Source organism: Pelobates fuscus, chromosome 8, assembly GCF_036172605.1.
Source record: "Pelobates fuscus isolate aPelFus1 chromosome 8, aPelFus1.pri, whole genome shotgun sequence".
Classification (NCBI taxonomy): domain Eukaryota; kingdom Metazoa; phylum Chordata; class Amphibia; order Anura; family Pelobatidae; genus Pelobates; species Pelobates fuscus.
This window is the reverse complement of record NC_086324.1, coordinates 68,248,907-68,264,143: the sequence shown is the minus strand read 5'-3', so window position 1 is coordinate 68,264,143 and position 15,237 is coordinate 68,248,907. Positions and strand designations below refer to the sequence as shown.

The 15,237-nt window shown below is 38.7% G+C and overlaps 1 protein-coding gene across 1 annotated transcript in view; it reads left to right on the top strand.

The window, feature by feature from the left end:
* Positions 1-13,915, top strand: part of RBM44 (RNA binding motif protein 44) — a 57,241-nt gene extending 43,326 nt beyond the window's left edge. The window contains exons 6-11 of the mRNA XM_063428730.1: positions 6,705-6,787; positions 8,438-8,511; positions 8,707-9,988; positions 12,301-12,431; positions 13,181-13,326; positions 13,851-13,915. Of these exons, the coding sequence (XP_063284800.1) occupies positions 6,705-6,787; positions 8,438-8,511; positions 8,707-9,988; positions 12,301-12,431; positions 13,181-13,313 (1,703 nt within the window). The 3' untranslated portion in view covers positions 13,314-13,326; positions 13,851-13,915. The remainder of the gene's footprint in view (positions 1-6,704; positions 6,788-8,437; positions 8,512-8,706; positions 9,989-12,300; positions 12,432-13,180; positions 13,327-13,850) is intronic.
* The last annotated feature ends 1,322 nt before the right edge of the window (positions 13,916-15,237 follow it).

Below are 15,237 nucleotides of genomic sequence, written 5' to 3'. Positions count from 1 at the left end.
AGTGTGTAATAGTTCTTAAAGCATTTCGACAGTTGTGTTATGATGCAGCAGGACAATTTTATAGATTTTTTTTTATGGCGGTGGCATTACTTTTAGAACCTTGCTCACTTTTCTGTAAGAAATGGATGTGAAGAGCATACCAGTATTTCAAAATATGAAACACAAAGAATGGTGTGTCTACAAAAGTAATACTAGCTTTTAACACCTGTGAGGTATCCCCTACACCTTCACCTTAAATCATATATAACACACAAACAAATTGGTGGAGCAAGTTGTGGCAAAGATATACTTCCCTCTCTTCTTACTGTATCACTGTAAATATAGAGAGGTACATAATAGTGCAGATATCTCAATATATAATATGTTGAATAGATTTTACTCAAACACACTCACAAAAAAGAGCCATATACTGGACCTGGCTCTGGTATGAATCTCCTTAGGATCTCTTTTGGGTGATCCAAACCTCTTTGGTGCTTTAAAGATGTTTGGTACTTCTTTCCCAAGGATAGGCAGCAGAGATGAAGTTACCGTATATACTCGAGTATAAGACATTTTTTGTGCTGAAAACCCCCCACTCGTCTTATACTCGAGTCAATTGTCTGTATTATGGCAATTTACATTGCCATAATACAGACAAGGACCGGGGGCTGTCAGGAAGCTGTAACTTACCTTTCCTGCAGCTCCTGTCAGCTCCCTTCTCTCTTCTCCAGTCTGTGCAGCTCCCAGGTCAGCTCCCTCTGCAAGTCTCGCGAGAGCCGCGGGGTCAGCGCCCGTGGCAACGCTCCGCGCGGCCGCGAGACTTGCAGAGGGAGCTGACCTGGGAGCTGCACGGACTGGAGAAGAGAGAAGGGAGCTGACAGGAGCTGCTGTGAAAGTAAGTAAGAGCTCTCTGCCAGCCCCCCCTCCTACAGCCCATCCACTGGACCACCAGGGAGTAAGAGCCCCCCTCCCTAGCCAGCTAACAAGCAGGGAGGGAGGACGAAAAAAATAAAAAAATATTAATAATAAAAAATAATAATAAAATAAAAAAAAATAATATAAGAAAAAATAATATTAAAATAATAAATAATAATAAAAAAATGCCCACCCCACCAATGCTCTCCATCACACACACACACACACTGCACTCATACACACACACTGCACTCATACACACACACACTGCACTCATACACACACACACACACACACTGCACTCATACACACACACACTGCACTCATACACACACACACTGCACTCATACACACACACACTGCACTCATACACACACACACTGCACTCATACACACACACACTGCACTCATACACACACACACTGCACTCCTACACACACTGCACTCATTACATACACACACTGTAAATAAATATTCAATTAATATAATTTTTTTAGGATCTAATTTTATTTAGAAATTTACCAGTAGCTGCTGAATTTCCCACCCTAGTCTTATACTCGAGTCAATAAGTTTTCCCAGTTTTTTGGGGTAAAATTAGGGGCCTCGGCTTATATTCGGGTCGGCTTATACTCGAGTATATACGGTAATTCCAAAGATAAATGTATTAAATAAAACATTGGATAAAATAAATGTGAATAAAAAGTCTACTAGTGTCCAAAGTATTGCCAAAACGCGTTTCGCCGATATGTGGCTTCCTCAGTTGGCGTGGATAATGTTGTTGTGTCCTTTTGGTTTCTCAAATACTGTATTTTAATTCCGATATTCTTGCAAGATCGGCCAGTATTTCTTAATTATCTTTTTTATTTTTCCATTGTTTCCACTTCATATGCAACCATAGTGGAAACAATGGAAAAATAAAACAGATAATTAAGAAATACTGGCCGATCTTGCAAGAAGATCCCATTTTAAAACAGATATTAACCCCTGAACCCAAAATAGTTAAGTGGTTGCAAGAACGTGAAACAAATTTTAGTAAAAAGCAGTTTTAAAACGAAGCAGATTATTTTTAAAATAATAGTAAAGGCTTTTACGGTTGCGGCTCTTGTTTAGCTTGCAGAGTAACATGTCAGAAAAAAAGACATATACTATCTTTTAACTATCATAATGACAAAGTGTTTTATATTAAAGATCAACTAACCTGCTTTTCAAAAAATGGAATTTATATTTTAAAATGTCCCTGTGATCTTATTTATGTAGGAAGAACCACTAGATGTTTGCATATTAGGATATCGGAACATATAAGGAACATCAAAAGAGGGATAGAAACAGTGTTTCTAACCATTTCAAAACACATAACAGTGACCCTATGAATACCTTCTTCTGCGCTATTAAATTAATACAGAAAGACTGGAGAGGAGGGGATTTCAATAAAACGATAGGAGAAGAAGAAATGAAATGTATTTATAATCTTAAAATACTTATTCCTCATGGTCTGAATCAAGATTTCGAGTTATGCCATTGCTTAGTATAAATATTTGTAACTGACTATATGATTCTATTCCCAATTAAAGTTGTATTTAAATATGTAATTATCCTTTTAAAATATTTTTAAATTACTTTTGAACATTTTAACAATATTTTAATAATTTAGTACCTTCTAGATAAGCATTATCCACTTTTTCTCTTTTTTTAGTGGTCCCATACTCCTTATTTTTATAAATAATTATGAAAATTTAAATTTTTGTCTATCTAAGATATTTATATTTTGTGTTATTAACAAGTACCGTATATACTCGAGTATAAGACGAGTTTTTCAGCACATTTTTTGTGCTGAAAAACTCCCACTCGTCTTATACTCGAGTTAATGTCTGTATTATGGCAACTTACATTGCCATAATGCAGACAGGACCGCCGGGCTCATTGTAAGCCCGGCGGTCCTGTTGGGGGCTGGCAGGAAGCTGTAACTTACCTTCACAGCAGCTCCTGTCAGCTCCCTTCTCTCTCCTCCGGTCGACTCCCTCTGCAAGTCTCGCGAGAGCTGCGTGGTCAGATCGTTGCCACGGGTTACCGTAGCAACGCATCGCGAGACTTGCAGTGGAGCTGACCGGAGGAGAGAGAAGGGAGCTGACAGGAGCTGCTGTGAAGGTAAGTTACAGCTTCCTGCCAGCCCCCCTCCTACAGCCTATCCTCTGGACCACCAGGGAGTGAGAGCCCCCCTCCCTGCCATGTATCAAGCAGGGAGGGGGGACGAATAAAAATATAAATAAATACAAATTTAAATAATAATATAAAAATAAAATAATATTAAAAAATAATAATATTGAAATAATAATTAAAAAATTTAAATAAAAATGCCCACCCCCCACCAAGGCTCTGCATCACACACACACTGCATTCATACACACACACACACACACACACACTGCATTCATTCAAACACACTGCACTCATACATACACACACACACACACTGCATTCATACAAACACACTGCATTATATACACACACTGCATTATATACACACACTGCATTATATACACACACTGCATTATACACACACACTGCATTATATACACACACTGCATTATATATACACACACACACTGCATTATATACACACACACACACTGCATTATATACATACTGTTAATATTCAATTAATATACATTATTGGGGATATAATTTTATTTAGAAATTTACCAGTAGTAGCTGCATTTCCCACCATAGTCTTATACTCGAGTCAATACGTTTTCCCAGTTTTTTGGGGTAAAATTAGGGGTCTCGACTTATATTCGGGTCAACTTATACTCAAGTATATACGGTAACTACTGTCTCTGTATTTCTTTTATAGGTTGATAAGTCTTTATGTAGATTTTGGATCCTTTTAGAATATAATAAATATTTTTTAGGAAATATACTATCTTTTTAGAAAAGGAAAAAAAAAAATCTTAAATTATTTACAAATGATTGTCATATAATAGAATCGATTGAGACACATTTTATAAGATTGAGAGTATTTTATTTATGTTAGGATGAAATACATGTATAGTTGCACTTTGGAAATTGTTGTACTGTTGAATACATATAAGTGCCATCATGATTCTTTTGGCACTTCAATATACATCTTCGACCAACTGAAACGCAATATGCGTTCTACTGAAGCCGATCCTGACAGACACTGAATCGGACGCAACCGGATATTACGCGGAGAACCCGGAAGTAGGAGGTGGAAAGCAGGATGTGTTCCACCAAGAAAGACCGTGAAAATCGGAATTAAAATACAGTATTTAAGAAACCAAAGGACACAACAACATTATCCCCACCAACTGAGGAAGCCACATATCGGCAAAATGCGTTTTGGCAATACTTTGGACACTAGTAGACTTTTTATTCGCATTTATTTTATCCAGTGTTTTATTTAATAAATTTATCTTTGGAATTAACTTCATCTCTGCTGCCTATCCTTGGGAAAGAAGTACCAAACATCTTTAAAGCACCACCAAAGGGGTTTGGATCACCCAAAAGAGATCATAAGGAGATTCATACCAGAGCCAGGTCCAGTATATGGCTCTTTTTTGTGAGTGTGTTTGAGTAAAATCTATTCAACATATTATATATTGAGATATCTGCACTATTATGTACCTCTCTATCTTTACAGTGATACAGTAAGAAGAGAGGGAAGTATATCTTTATTTGCCACAACTTGCTCCACCTATTTTTTTGTGTGTTATAGTATTTCAAAATATGTTTGACTCAAAGATGGTATTGCAAAATAAATCTGAAGTGAGTTACGATCACCCAGCCGAGACTCCCTAGAAACGAACCCTAAAGCTGCAGAGGACCACCCACGAGCCTCCCTCCCCCGCCGGTGAGGGATATCCTGGCACCAACAGCTGTTTGCCCCAAAGACTGTCCGAGCCAAAGATCACCGACTTCAATATGGCGGATACCACGTGCCAATTGGCAGTTATAGGGGCCAGCGGAGACCCAGCGACTCACTCTCTGTCCAAACTCGACGAAATCTTCGCTGCCTTCTGGGTTAAGATAACAGAGTAAGCTGCACACCGCTTCAACTATGCAGACCACTCCTGCACGTTTACCCCCAGAGACCTGCAGCCCTAAGAATGGTTGCTATCGGCGGCTCTCCTAAGAGGCGCCAACGGCGGGACCTGCAGCACAAGCGGCGACGAAGAGCCAGCTCCCAACCCAACATTCACCTCCGCTTTAAGCGACCAGGACTCCGGACGGGTGCTGAAGCCACCTACCCAACAGGGAAGCACCGACCCCCCCCAATATGCAAACCTCTATCACCAAATGCCGGATGCCTGGCTTCTACATGCATGTATGTCTTTGACGCCACAGGGGATGGCTGCTCCCGGAGGCTACAGTGCGAGCCCAGAGGGGATCGGATGAGAGTGGCCGTGACACTGGAGTATGTCAGGCATATCGCTGGACTTCCCCGAGTATGCCTCCTGATGCACGAATTGCTCCCTGACTGCTGGCTAAGCATACAGTAATGATCATTAACCTGTTATATCCCTATCCTTTGCTGAGTGAGCAATAAGTAATATAATAAGTGCTAGCTAACACAATCTAATGTGGCATCCTAAGCATAGTTAAAACTCACTAGATGGCTGTTGGTCTACCTGCATGTGAACACACTAGCAACTATAAATCTATATACACCTTCTCACACATAGATGTGACAGGAAGTTTGCAATATACATGCTTGTACTAGAATAATATGTGTGAAAATATGCTCCAACATGATGATCTTCAACCTATATATAAACACGTAAAATTGTGCACTGTTAACATATACCCCTGTTATAAATGTTGTGAAATAAGCACGTGGAATGCCGTCGGGGTACCACCTGCATGCTTGTTATACATACCGTATTTGAGTATAACGCGCAAAATTTTGTACCGATTTTTAATTTAAAATTAGTGGTGCGCGTTATACTCGAATAAATATTCGAGTGGGTGCTCCGATTATACCTCCCAGGACCGCCGGGCTCATTACAAGCCCGGCGGTCCTTGGGGGGCGGGCAGCAAGCGTTTACTCACCTCCGTGCAGCTCCTCCAGCTTCCCAGTGTAAATCTCGCGAGACCCGCGGCCAGCTATGACGTCAGAGCTGGCCGCGGGTCTCGCGAGATTTACACTGGGAAGCTGGAGGAGCTGCACGGAGGTGAGTAAACGCTTGCTGTCCGCCCCCCCAGGACCGCCGGGCTTGTAATGAGCCCGGCGGTCGGTATTATCGGAGCACCCACTCGAATATTTATTCGAGTAGAACAAGCACCCTAATTTTAGATTAAAAATCGGTATAAAATTTTATACCGATTTTTAATCGAAAATTAGGGGTGCGCGTTATACTCGAATAAATACGGTATATGCACTGCAAAAAAAAAAAAAAAAAAAACTACTCACGTTTAGTAGAGCAGATAATGACTGCTCTTTCCAACATGCTTAGATGGTACCATCCCCACCAAGGATATTGATGTTCAGGAAATCCAGCAGCAAAACAGGTCCAATAGAAAAAGTACTTTTATTACTAAATATAAAAATGGAGCAAAATGACTATATAAAACAGACTTAACATATACTTGACACGTTTCACCATAAAACGGCTTTATCTAAAGTGTTTACAGAGGAAGGGACCTATGCTGCTTTAAATGGGGGGGGGGGGGGGTCATGTTGCTGTTACACAATGTACATTCCGTTGTCCTATTTTAGGAGAGATACAAGCAGTCTATCTAATCTAGCTTTATATCCAACATATTTAATATACGTGTGTTTTCTGTTTTCCTAGAAGCCCAACAGTCAGAACCATGCAAGGATGAACAGACAAAGCACTATGTCTTTGTAGGAAATATAGCACAGTCCATAAATGAGGTATGCCATAAAAGCAATCGCTTGCATAAAGACTGTAATATATGTACTTGCTAATCAGAGTTCTTACACAGTTACCTTACAGGTATAAAGGTATTTACATTTTGGCCCATCAGTAAAATTAACCACAGCCACAATGAGGAAACTGGGCTTCAAACACCCTAATGGATCAGGGTAAAAACCAACACCCACACCCAACAGAGCTGCAGACTGAAGGCTGGCTCTATACCGGGCAGACTGAATTTGTTTATTAAAGAGTTAACAATTTTCTTCATGCTGCAGTCCAGGCACAGCAAAGGCACTCATTGCTTCCTCTTGCTCTATGATGACTGATATGTACATTTAGAGCTTATACCAGAGGTTAATACTGGTTGTTTATTTCCATATTTATTTTATTGTTCATAACCCACAAACACATATTTGTTAAACATAGGGTATGTGCAAAAATGATTACATTTGCTTTGAAATGGGATTTTTTTTTTAACTTCACTTTTAACCAATAAAATAATCTTCCCTTAAAAAAGGAGCAAATATTACTTGTGTACCCTTCAGCAGGGGCAGAACACCTAAACTATGCTACAAATGGAAAAACTAGTGAAACCACAAATAAAAACAAAGTTAAATATAAAATCACAAAAACAGGAAATAAAGAATAAAAAAGTAACCAGTTCAGTGTTCTGATGAAGTGACCATGCAACTACCAGCAAGAATCCATTTAGGCAATTCCAACCTTAAGATAGTGAGAACTCACCCCTAGAAATAAGATTTAATAGACTACAGTAAAACAGTCTCTATCACCATAAATATAATATACAGAAAAATACAAATATTGTAAAATACTTTTAAAACAAATGACAGGCACAAAATGTTGAATAAAATAATAATAAAAAAAATAACAATTCAGGTGCTCTGAGTGTATTTTGAAAATTTTGCTTTCAGAAGGATTGTGATTCCTAAAACTTGATTGTTTAACTTGAGGAATTAGGCCCTTATTCATATTTTATAATCGTCAAATTGTTGAAAAATATTGGACTGTTGGCATTGTGATCACTTTATCAGCTCACCTCTAGCTATTAACCTGTCCAAAAAATATAATTTGTTATTGTTTGGCCATTAAATTCATAGATCTGATACTATTGTAAATAAATATTGCAATTGGTCTTCTGTTTAGAGTGAATGCATTTTACCTGTTTGATTATAACTTTCCTTTAGACTGTAAACATTTTTCCTGTATGTATTGTGGGATAGCCCAACATCCTGCAACCCACCACAGTTCACTTTATGGTGCTCACAGCAGGCCAGTTGATACCACTGCTATACCATGTGAAAATACAAAAAGCAAAGTCCAATTTACTAGATACATTTACTGATACCTAATGTTGGTATTTGACTGATCCAGCTGAACTGTATGAATAAAATCGGAAGAGTAATGCGTTTTCACTCGCTTAGTGTCCTAAAATACCGACTTTCTGCTAATATTGCAGACCAGTTTAATTCTGGAGTATGGGCTTCTTGTAATTCTGGTGTATTATAGGAAAAAATGCAAATATGGAAATGTTACTTTACGGACCGGATTGCAATAATTTGCAGTGTACCTTTTTGATCTTTTTCATGTTAACCTGTGGTTGCTGTATTATCTGTTTAATATTTTAGGAAGCCATTATGTCCCATTTTAAAATCTACCAGATTTCCAGTGTATTCTTTCAGGAGCTAAGCAGAAACTCCAGGTAATTTCCAAAGCAAAATATATGTTTGTGTCTCATTAATGCAATACAGTTTTCATTCACCTTACTATTACTCTTGACATGTTTACAAAACCATGCATTTGACTTAACTCTTCTCCCCAATCACCTCTACCATACTCTAACATGATGCAGAATTATTTTTCATTTCTTTCTCTTCTTTTCTTTCCAATCTCAAAGCTGTGCCATCCTGACTTTTAACAGTTTGGAACATGCCATGGATGCAGTGAGGGAAATGAATGGGAAAGAATTATGTGGGAGAGTCATGAAAGTGCGTTTTATAAAAGATTCAAAGCAAAAAGCCTCACTAGATGTAAAACCACTTCAAACGTTTTCTGAATCTGAACCCAACAAGAGCCATTCTTCAAGTGCTGAGTTGAATCCGTCTTCATTAAAGAGTGTTTCACCAACAGATAATGTTCCAGTTAAAAGTAGTGGATCTCTGCCTTTGTCTGACATTAACAAGGTAGAGGCTGTTTCCTCAAACACTCACAGAGCAAGTTATGTGCCACCTAAAGCTCCAGTACAAACATCCTCTGCAGTACCCTCCTGGAGTACCTATGGCCCCCCTAGCATCAAACCTGTAATGCAACCATGGATGATGCAATCTGTTATTACTAAGTGGACACCATACAACACACAAAATCAGTGGCCCATACACTATTCCGGACATCCTATTTGGTTTCCTACTGCATCTCATGCTTCATCTCAACAAGTTCCCTGTGTTGTAACCAAACCTGTTACAAATCGTTCCAGATGTACCCCAGATGCTAAGGTTAAATCCAGCTCGACTCTTACTTTCTGTAAAGATGGAAGAATGCAAGTTTCACCAATACAGCCAAATAATGATATGTTAAACAGCTCTGGTCTCGTGTTTAGTAGTGGATCTAGAGCTTCTACTCTGCAGAGTAGTGCTGTACAAATTGGTTCCAAAAGTAACATTCCATATTCCAGCACAGCTGTGAAAGAAACATGTAAAGCGTCAACAATTGAAACTGCCGGAGTATCAAATGTAGCTCCTTTGTCTATACCAAGTAACACAGCAACCCCTCGTGCAACCGTGGAACCATCTGCAGGTACCTTTAAAATGCCAGTCACTTCTTCAGTGCCTCCAACAGTTAATGGAACAAGTACATTACGTACTGCTAAAGTTTCACCATCAGTCAGTGAACATGTGCACCATGCTGCAACTGGATCATCTAACTTGATTAGAGTCCCATTAAGAGCTCCAAACTTTATCCCGTTAACTGTGAACATCCCTGAGCATGTTACAAGTGGAACATCTGTCCGTGGAATGTCCTCAGTCACCACTTGCACCACAGCAGATCTCTCGTTTCCTAGCCAGATACCTGTGGTGTCTTCCCCTTTACACATGACAAATGATGTACCACGTACTGCTCCAAGTTTACATGGTTCGAATGCAGAGCAGCATCCATTGTGCCATCAAGAATCGGTAATTACAGTAAGTAGCCTGTGTTTTTTTTTTTTTTTTTTCTTTTCTTCTTATAAGCCATCTAAAGCAACTTTGCATGAATCCGTAGAGGCTAGGAAACTGTATGATTGATGTTTAAACTACTCATCTGTTTGACTTGTGCAAAATTAGTTTAATCCATAATTAGTTTTTAATTTTTTGCCAATCTTTCTTTTATTGAGGCTTTGTGTAATCTGATACAGAAAAAAAGAAAAGTTATAGCAGATGATCACAGATCAATAGTACAGTAATATGCACAATGAAATAAACTCCTGAGTGACAGTTCTAGATGTCATTATTTATTACCGAGTTCAAATACAAAGAGAAAAGTCCTGCGCTCGCTCCCATTACTCCTGGGCGGCAGAAGCTCCTATACATATAGTAAAAACCAAAGGAAAAATGTTACCTGAGCTCTCTAGTTAATCCCTATGTATATTTAAACAAATGGAGGTCATTTAATTACTCCAATGGCCACTGGAGGGAAAGCCCGCCTGCCAACGTCATGGCAGACCCCACTAGACGGGTCCTACTCTGACCCTTCACCTTGCTTCCTTGAGCTTCTGGCAAAGCTATCTCTGAGACAGGACTATTTTTTTTTAGACACCCCTATATACTTATTAACCCTTAATAGAGAACACATGGGATGGGCTGCAGCATTGTAACCTAGCTGTGTGATACAAAAAGTGAATACAAAGAGAAGTCCTGCGCTCACTCCTGGGCGGCAGCAACGACCACAGTACACATCAGCTTTATTGAAGAGTTGTTTACTAAAATGAGATTCGTCGGGATTTCAAAGTAAATTTCACATTTAAAGCCTGAATAGCCAAACTGGAAAAACATCTCCAAGTCTAACTCTGCTTACAGTTTGGCTACATGGCCTTGAATTTCAGATTCTGTAATTTGTGACAATTCTAACATAGTGAACAGCCCTGTAAGCATTTTACCAGCAGGGTCATGTTCCTTCTTCAGGAGTAAGGCGTCAAGTTTTTAGGGTGTGGTGTTTGTTGGGTGTTTTTAGTCCTTGATCTCGCAATGTTTGCCCAAGACTTAAATATTCTCTGAGGGACGTTAATGACTCCTTTTAAAATCTGTTTGGAAATGTTCTCTTGCTACAAACAGTCAGAATGAGCAGTTTTATTATTTGTATATTGTGTGTTTATATTTATTTTCCATCTTTAATATCATAACCTCACGCTGTAACTCCATCATAGAGTCTCAATATGGTTTTCTGAGTGCTTGAACACTCCTCCTTTAAAACACATACAAAAGCTGGATTTACAATTTGTCTTAGATGGTTCTCCTCCTATTATTTCTTCTAAAATTCCATCTCTGCTCGGAACTCACACTTTCTTGATTTTTCTTCTTCTATTTGCCATTTGGTTTTCATTGCCTACTTTTGCCAAATGTCACTGTTTTGTTATTTTTGCGCCCATTGAATTTGTTTAGCTAGAAAAATGCTTCTTTGACTCTCTCTACCTCAAATTTCCTTTATCCGTTTCTGTTGCCAGCCTTTATGTGGCTAATTTATATGCTACTAGAGGCATCCTCCTTTTATAGAACCAATTAAAACTCGGTCCTGGAATCAAATGCTGCTAATAGCATTTGATTGGAGGAGTAGGGTGTTTGGCTATGCATGCCTTGTTCCCATCCACTGCTTAGCATAGAGGAGAAAGGGATTGGAGGCGATAGTGGCTTGGATGCGGACATCAACAAATTAGGAGCAGTGGATAAAAAACATTTTACCGGGGAAAGGATGGTGGATAGTGCTGACAATTGTTATTTTTAGGACTAAAGGTTCGAATTAATTTCTCAGTAACCATAAAAATGTTTTATCAATTCATTTTAATTTGTAATATTTGTTTTGTGCTGGGTTGAGAAACATTTAAAAAGGTCAGTATTGCCTGCAGACTTGTAATAAAATATACACACGGCGCGGAGGGAAGAAGTTAGAATCACCGCAATGGAGAGCACACACCTTTTAGTATACATGGATCAAGTAAATAAACTGTTACAGTGTTTTCTATGGATACTTTTTCTACCAGGCTGACAACTACACACTATAATTTAACACTGCAGCACATCAGTATATAAAACTATTTATATGGGAGAGTTTAGAAACCCATTTCAGAGAAAACCTATTTACAACTTTACACATCTGACAGTATTACATATTTAATACTTCTGTTTTTGCTATAATCACTTCAATGAAATTGATAGTACATCTCCCCAAATAAATCATTTGACTTAGTAAAGGGTTTTAAATACTTGGTCTGTATAAACAATTACTCTATTTTTATATGCAGGATTCAGACACATGCCCAGAATTGGATCCATTAACAGAGTTTCCTACTGTCATCATTCCAAACAGACTAAATCTATCCACTTTCACCAGAGTAATGAAGCAACTAATGGAATTGCATCCCGATGTTACACGGTACGGGAATCCACTTTGCTCTGATGTGACATTCATATTTCTTTTGTCTGGTGTATGTGAGACAAATGCTATACAATAGTGAGGCCTGTTGTATCTCTTAATCTTAAACGGACACTATAGTCGCCAGAACAACTTCAGCTTAATGTAGTTGTTCTGGTGAGTATAATCCTTATATCCAGGCTTTGTCATGCAAACACTGCCTTTTCAGAGAAAGGCAGTGTTTACATTGCCCCTAGGGACACCTCCAAGTGGCCACTCCGTAGATGGCCACTGGAGGTGCTTCCTTGCTCAGTGCTGCACAGTAGGCAGCTATGCTGAATTTTCATCATAGAGATGCATTGATTCAGTGCATCTCTATGAGGAGGTGTTGACTGACCAAAATGGCATTTGGGCCCGCCCCCTTGCTGATTTTAGGCGATCCAATGCTTTCACCAAGGGGCGGGGGCAGTGCCATCAGACCCACACGGCGCTGGAAATAAGGTGAGCTTTTAATGCTTTTTTTTTGGGGGGGGGGGGGGAGATGGGAAACCTTAATGGTGGGTTTAGCACTATAGGGTCAGGAATACATGTTTATGTTCCTGACCCTATAGTGTTCCTTGAATGTTGATCAACTCAGTAATAAAATAATTTGTGTAATTTGTTGTGAAGTCTGTTTTCCAATAAATGTAAATATATATAATTACTAATATATGCATATTGTTATTCACTGACCTGTATTGCCTTTGTAAAAATATGATTCTCCATTGCAGTGACCATATTGTTGAGACAATGAAGGAGATACGGAAAAGAACTGGTCGCTCACTCAATGGCTTGACTATCAGAGAGATGGTTTCAGTAGTTTCTCGTGAGCTGAGCAAAAGCAAATCTTCAAAGACAACATGAAGTCCATGCTCAGGTAAAGGCTAGAGAGCAGTGCTGCCATTTAATGCTATTCATACAGGTACTTATAAACTCAATAGACAGTTCTGTAAGAATCCATTTGCGTAGACAGCAGGATCTATTGACTTTAATCAACATAAGGACATCGTAATTATTTTTGGCCTGCTTCTAAATAAAGAAAAGTTTATAGCTCTACAATTCACAACATGCCTTTTTCTTTTTCATGTAGCGCATTCAATGCCAAAACTATTAAATGACTGTTTCCTACTGCAGGAGCTATGGGTTTTTTAAGCATAGGGCCATACCCAACACTTAAAAGACAACCATCAGATCTCACTTCTCAGTCACGGTCCTAATTAGTTTGACATCATGCACTGTGTTTCCATTGTCTTCCTAGTTTAAAACATTACATTATTTTAACTGTAAATATGTCCTAGAAATAAATCAGATCTCTTGAAATTTATCCCATAGTAGCTCTCCAGCATCTCTATATTAATGTTATTATTTGGCTGTTTTTTACCCACCGTTCTTTATTTCTAGGGTTTTTAACCATTGGATTCCACACCAACGAATCTGGCATTCTTCAAGGAACTCAAATATTTTTTGCTATTGAGTATGTGTTTAGTTTGTATGTTTTTGTTATGATGGAAACTCCAAATATAAATGTTAGTTATTTTTGTTTTTGATTTCGAAAGGAACTCTTTCGTACTTAACAATATATATTTTTGTAATGTTCTGGCATTTTGTGTCTTGTTGTATTTAAACACAAAATCCATAAACTGTTGAAGAAATAGCATAGTGAAGTAAAGTTTCTCATAAGAATAAATCTGATGTGTGGCTTTTTATTTTGTGGATGGTGATATGAAAATCGTATATTGCAGAGTTCACCCTGTGATGTAAAAATCATGATTTGCTTGTTTTATTCCCATTTCCTGCAGTGTTTTAGTCTATCACAACAGCATAGGTAATTGGGTGCCCTAGAGTATTGCATTAAATAAGTAGCCTGTGTCTGAAAATATAGGAAACAATTGTAACGGATCGACGGACACCCCGACTGGGTACCTCCGTTGAAGGATGCTCCTAGTGCTTCCTGAGGACTCCAAGTACTGCAGCAGACACCATAACCACCATAGACTCCTCCAGAGAGCAAAACAGGAACAAGCTCTTACAAGAGTTTAGCAGTGATATAGCAAGGGAGTATGACAAGCATAGCAATCCCATGTAGCAGATTCCCCCAATAAGAGACGGCACTCCAAATTGAGGGTGAAGTAGAACTGAGGTTTAATGGCACACTCTGCTTTTATGCAATTCTCCCCTGCAAGGGAGACGCCCACATACAATTATACATTACCCAATCATACAATGGTTACCCCATCTGTGAATCCCACAGATTCCCTCCCCTTAGCCTGAGAGGTAACCCAATTATCCGTACAGTCTAAAACATACTTTTTACCCAAATATCATAACTCTAAAACCATACATCCAATATTAATAAAAGTTACATATTATTAATCAGCACATTCCAAATACAAACATACCCAAAAATCATTTGAATCCGTTCAGCCGTTCGGGAGATGGATAGAAGTCACTTTGCTATGGGAGCCAGCAGATGCAATACGGGCTGCACACCAGAATGCCGATCGGAAAACTCTTTCCTTTATAGTATAGAAGTCCGTTTACACTGTATAGCACATTTGTATGTAATTTTTGATCCTGAGGAAAGCCCATAACAGGGCTGAAACGTTGATCTCGATTTTAATGTATACCTAATAAACATATTGGATTTTAAACGAAGTCCGAGGAGTGCAGCCACCACTTTTTGGATATTATATACTGTATATACTCGAGTATAAGCCGACCCGAATATAAGCCGAGGCCCCTAATTTTACTCCAAAACACTGGGAAAACTTATTGACTCGAGTATAAG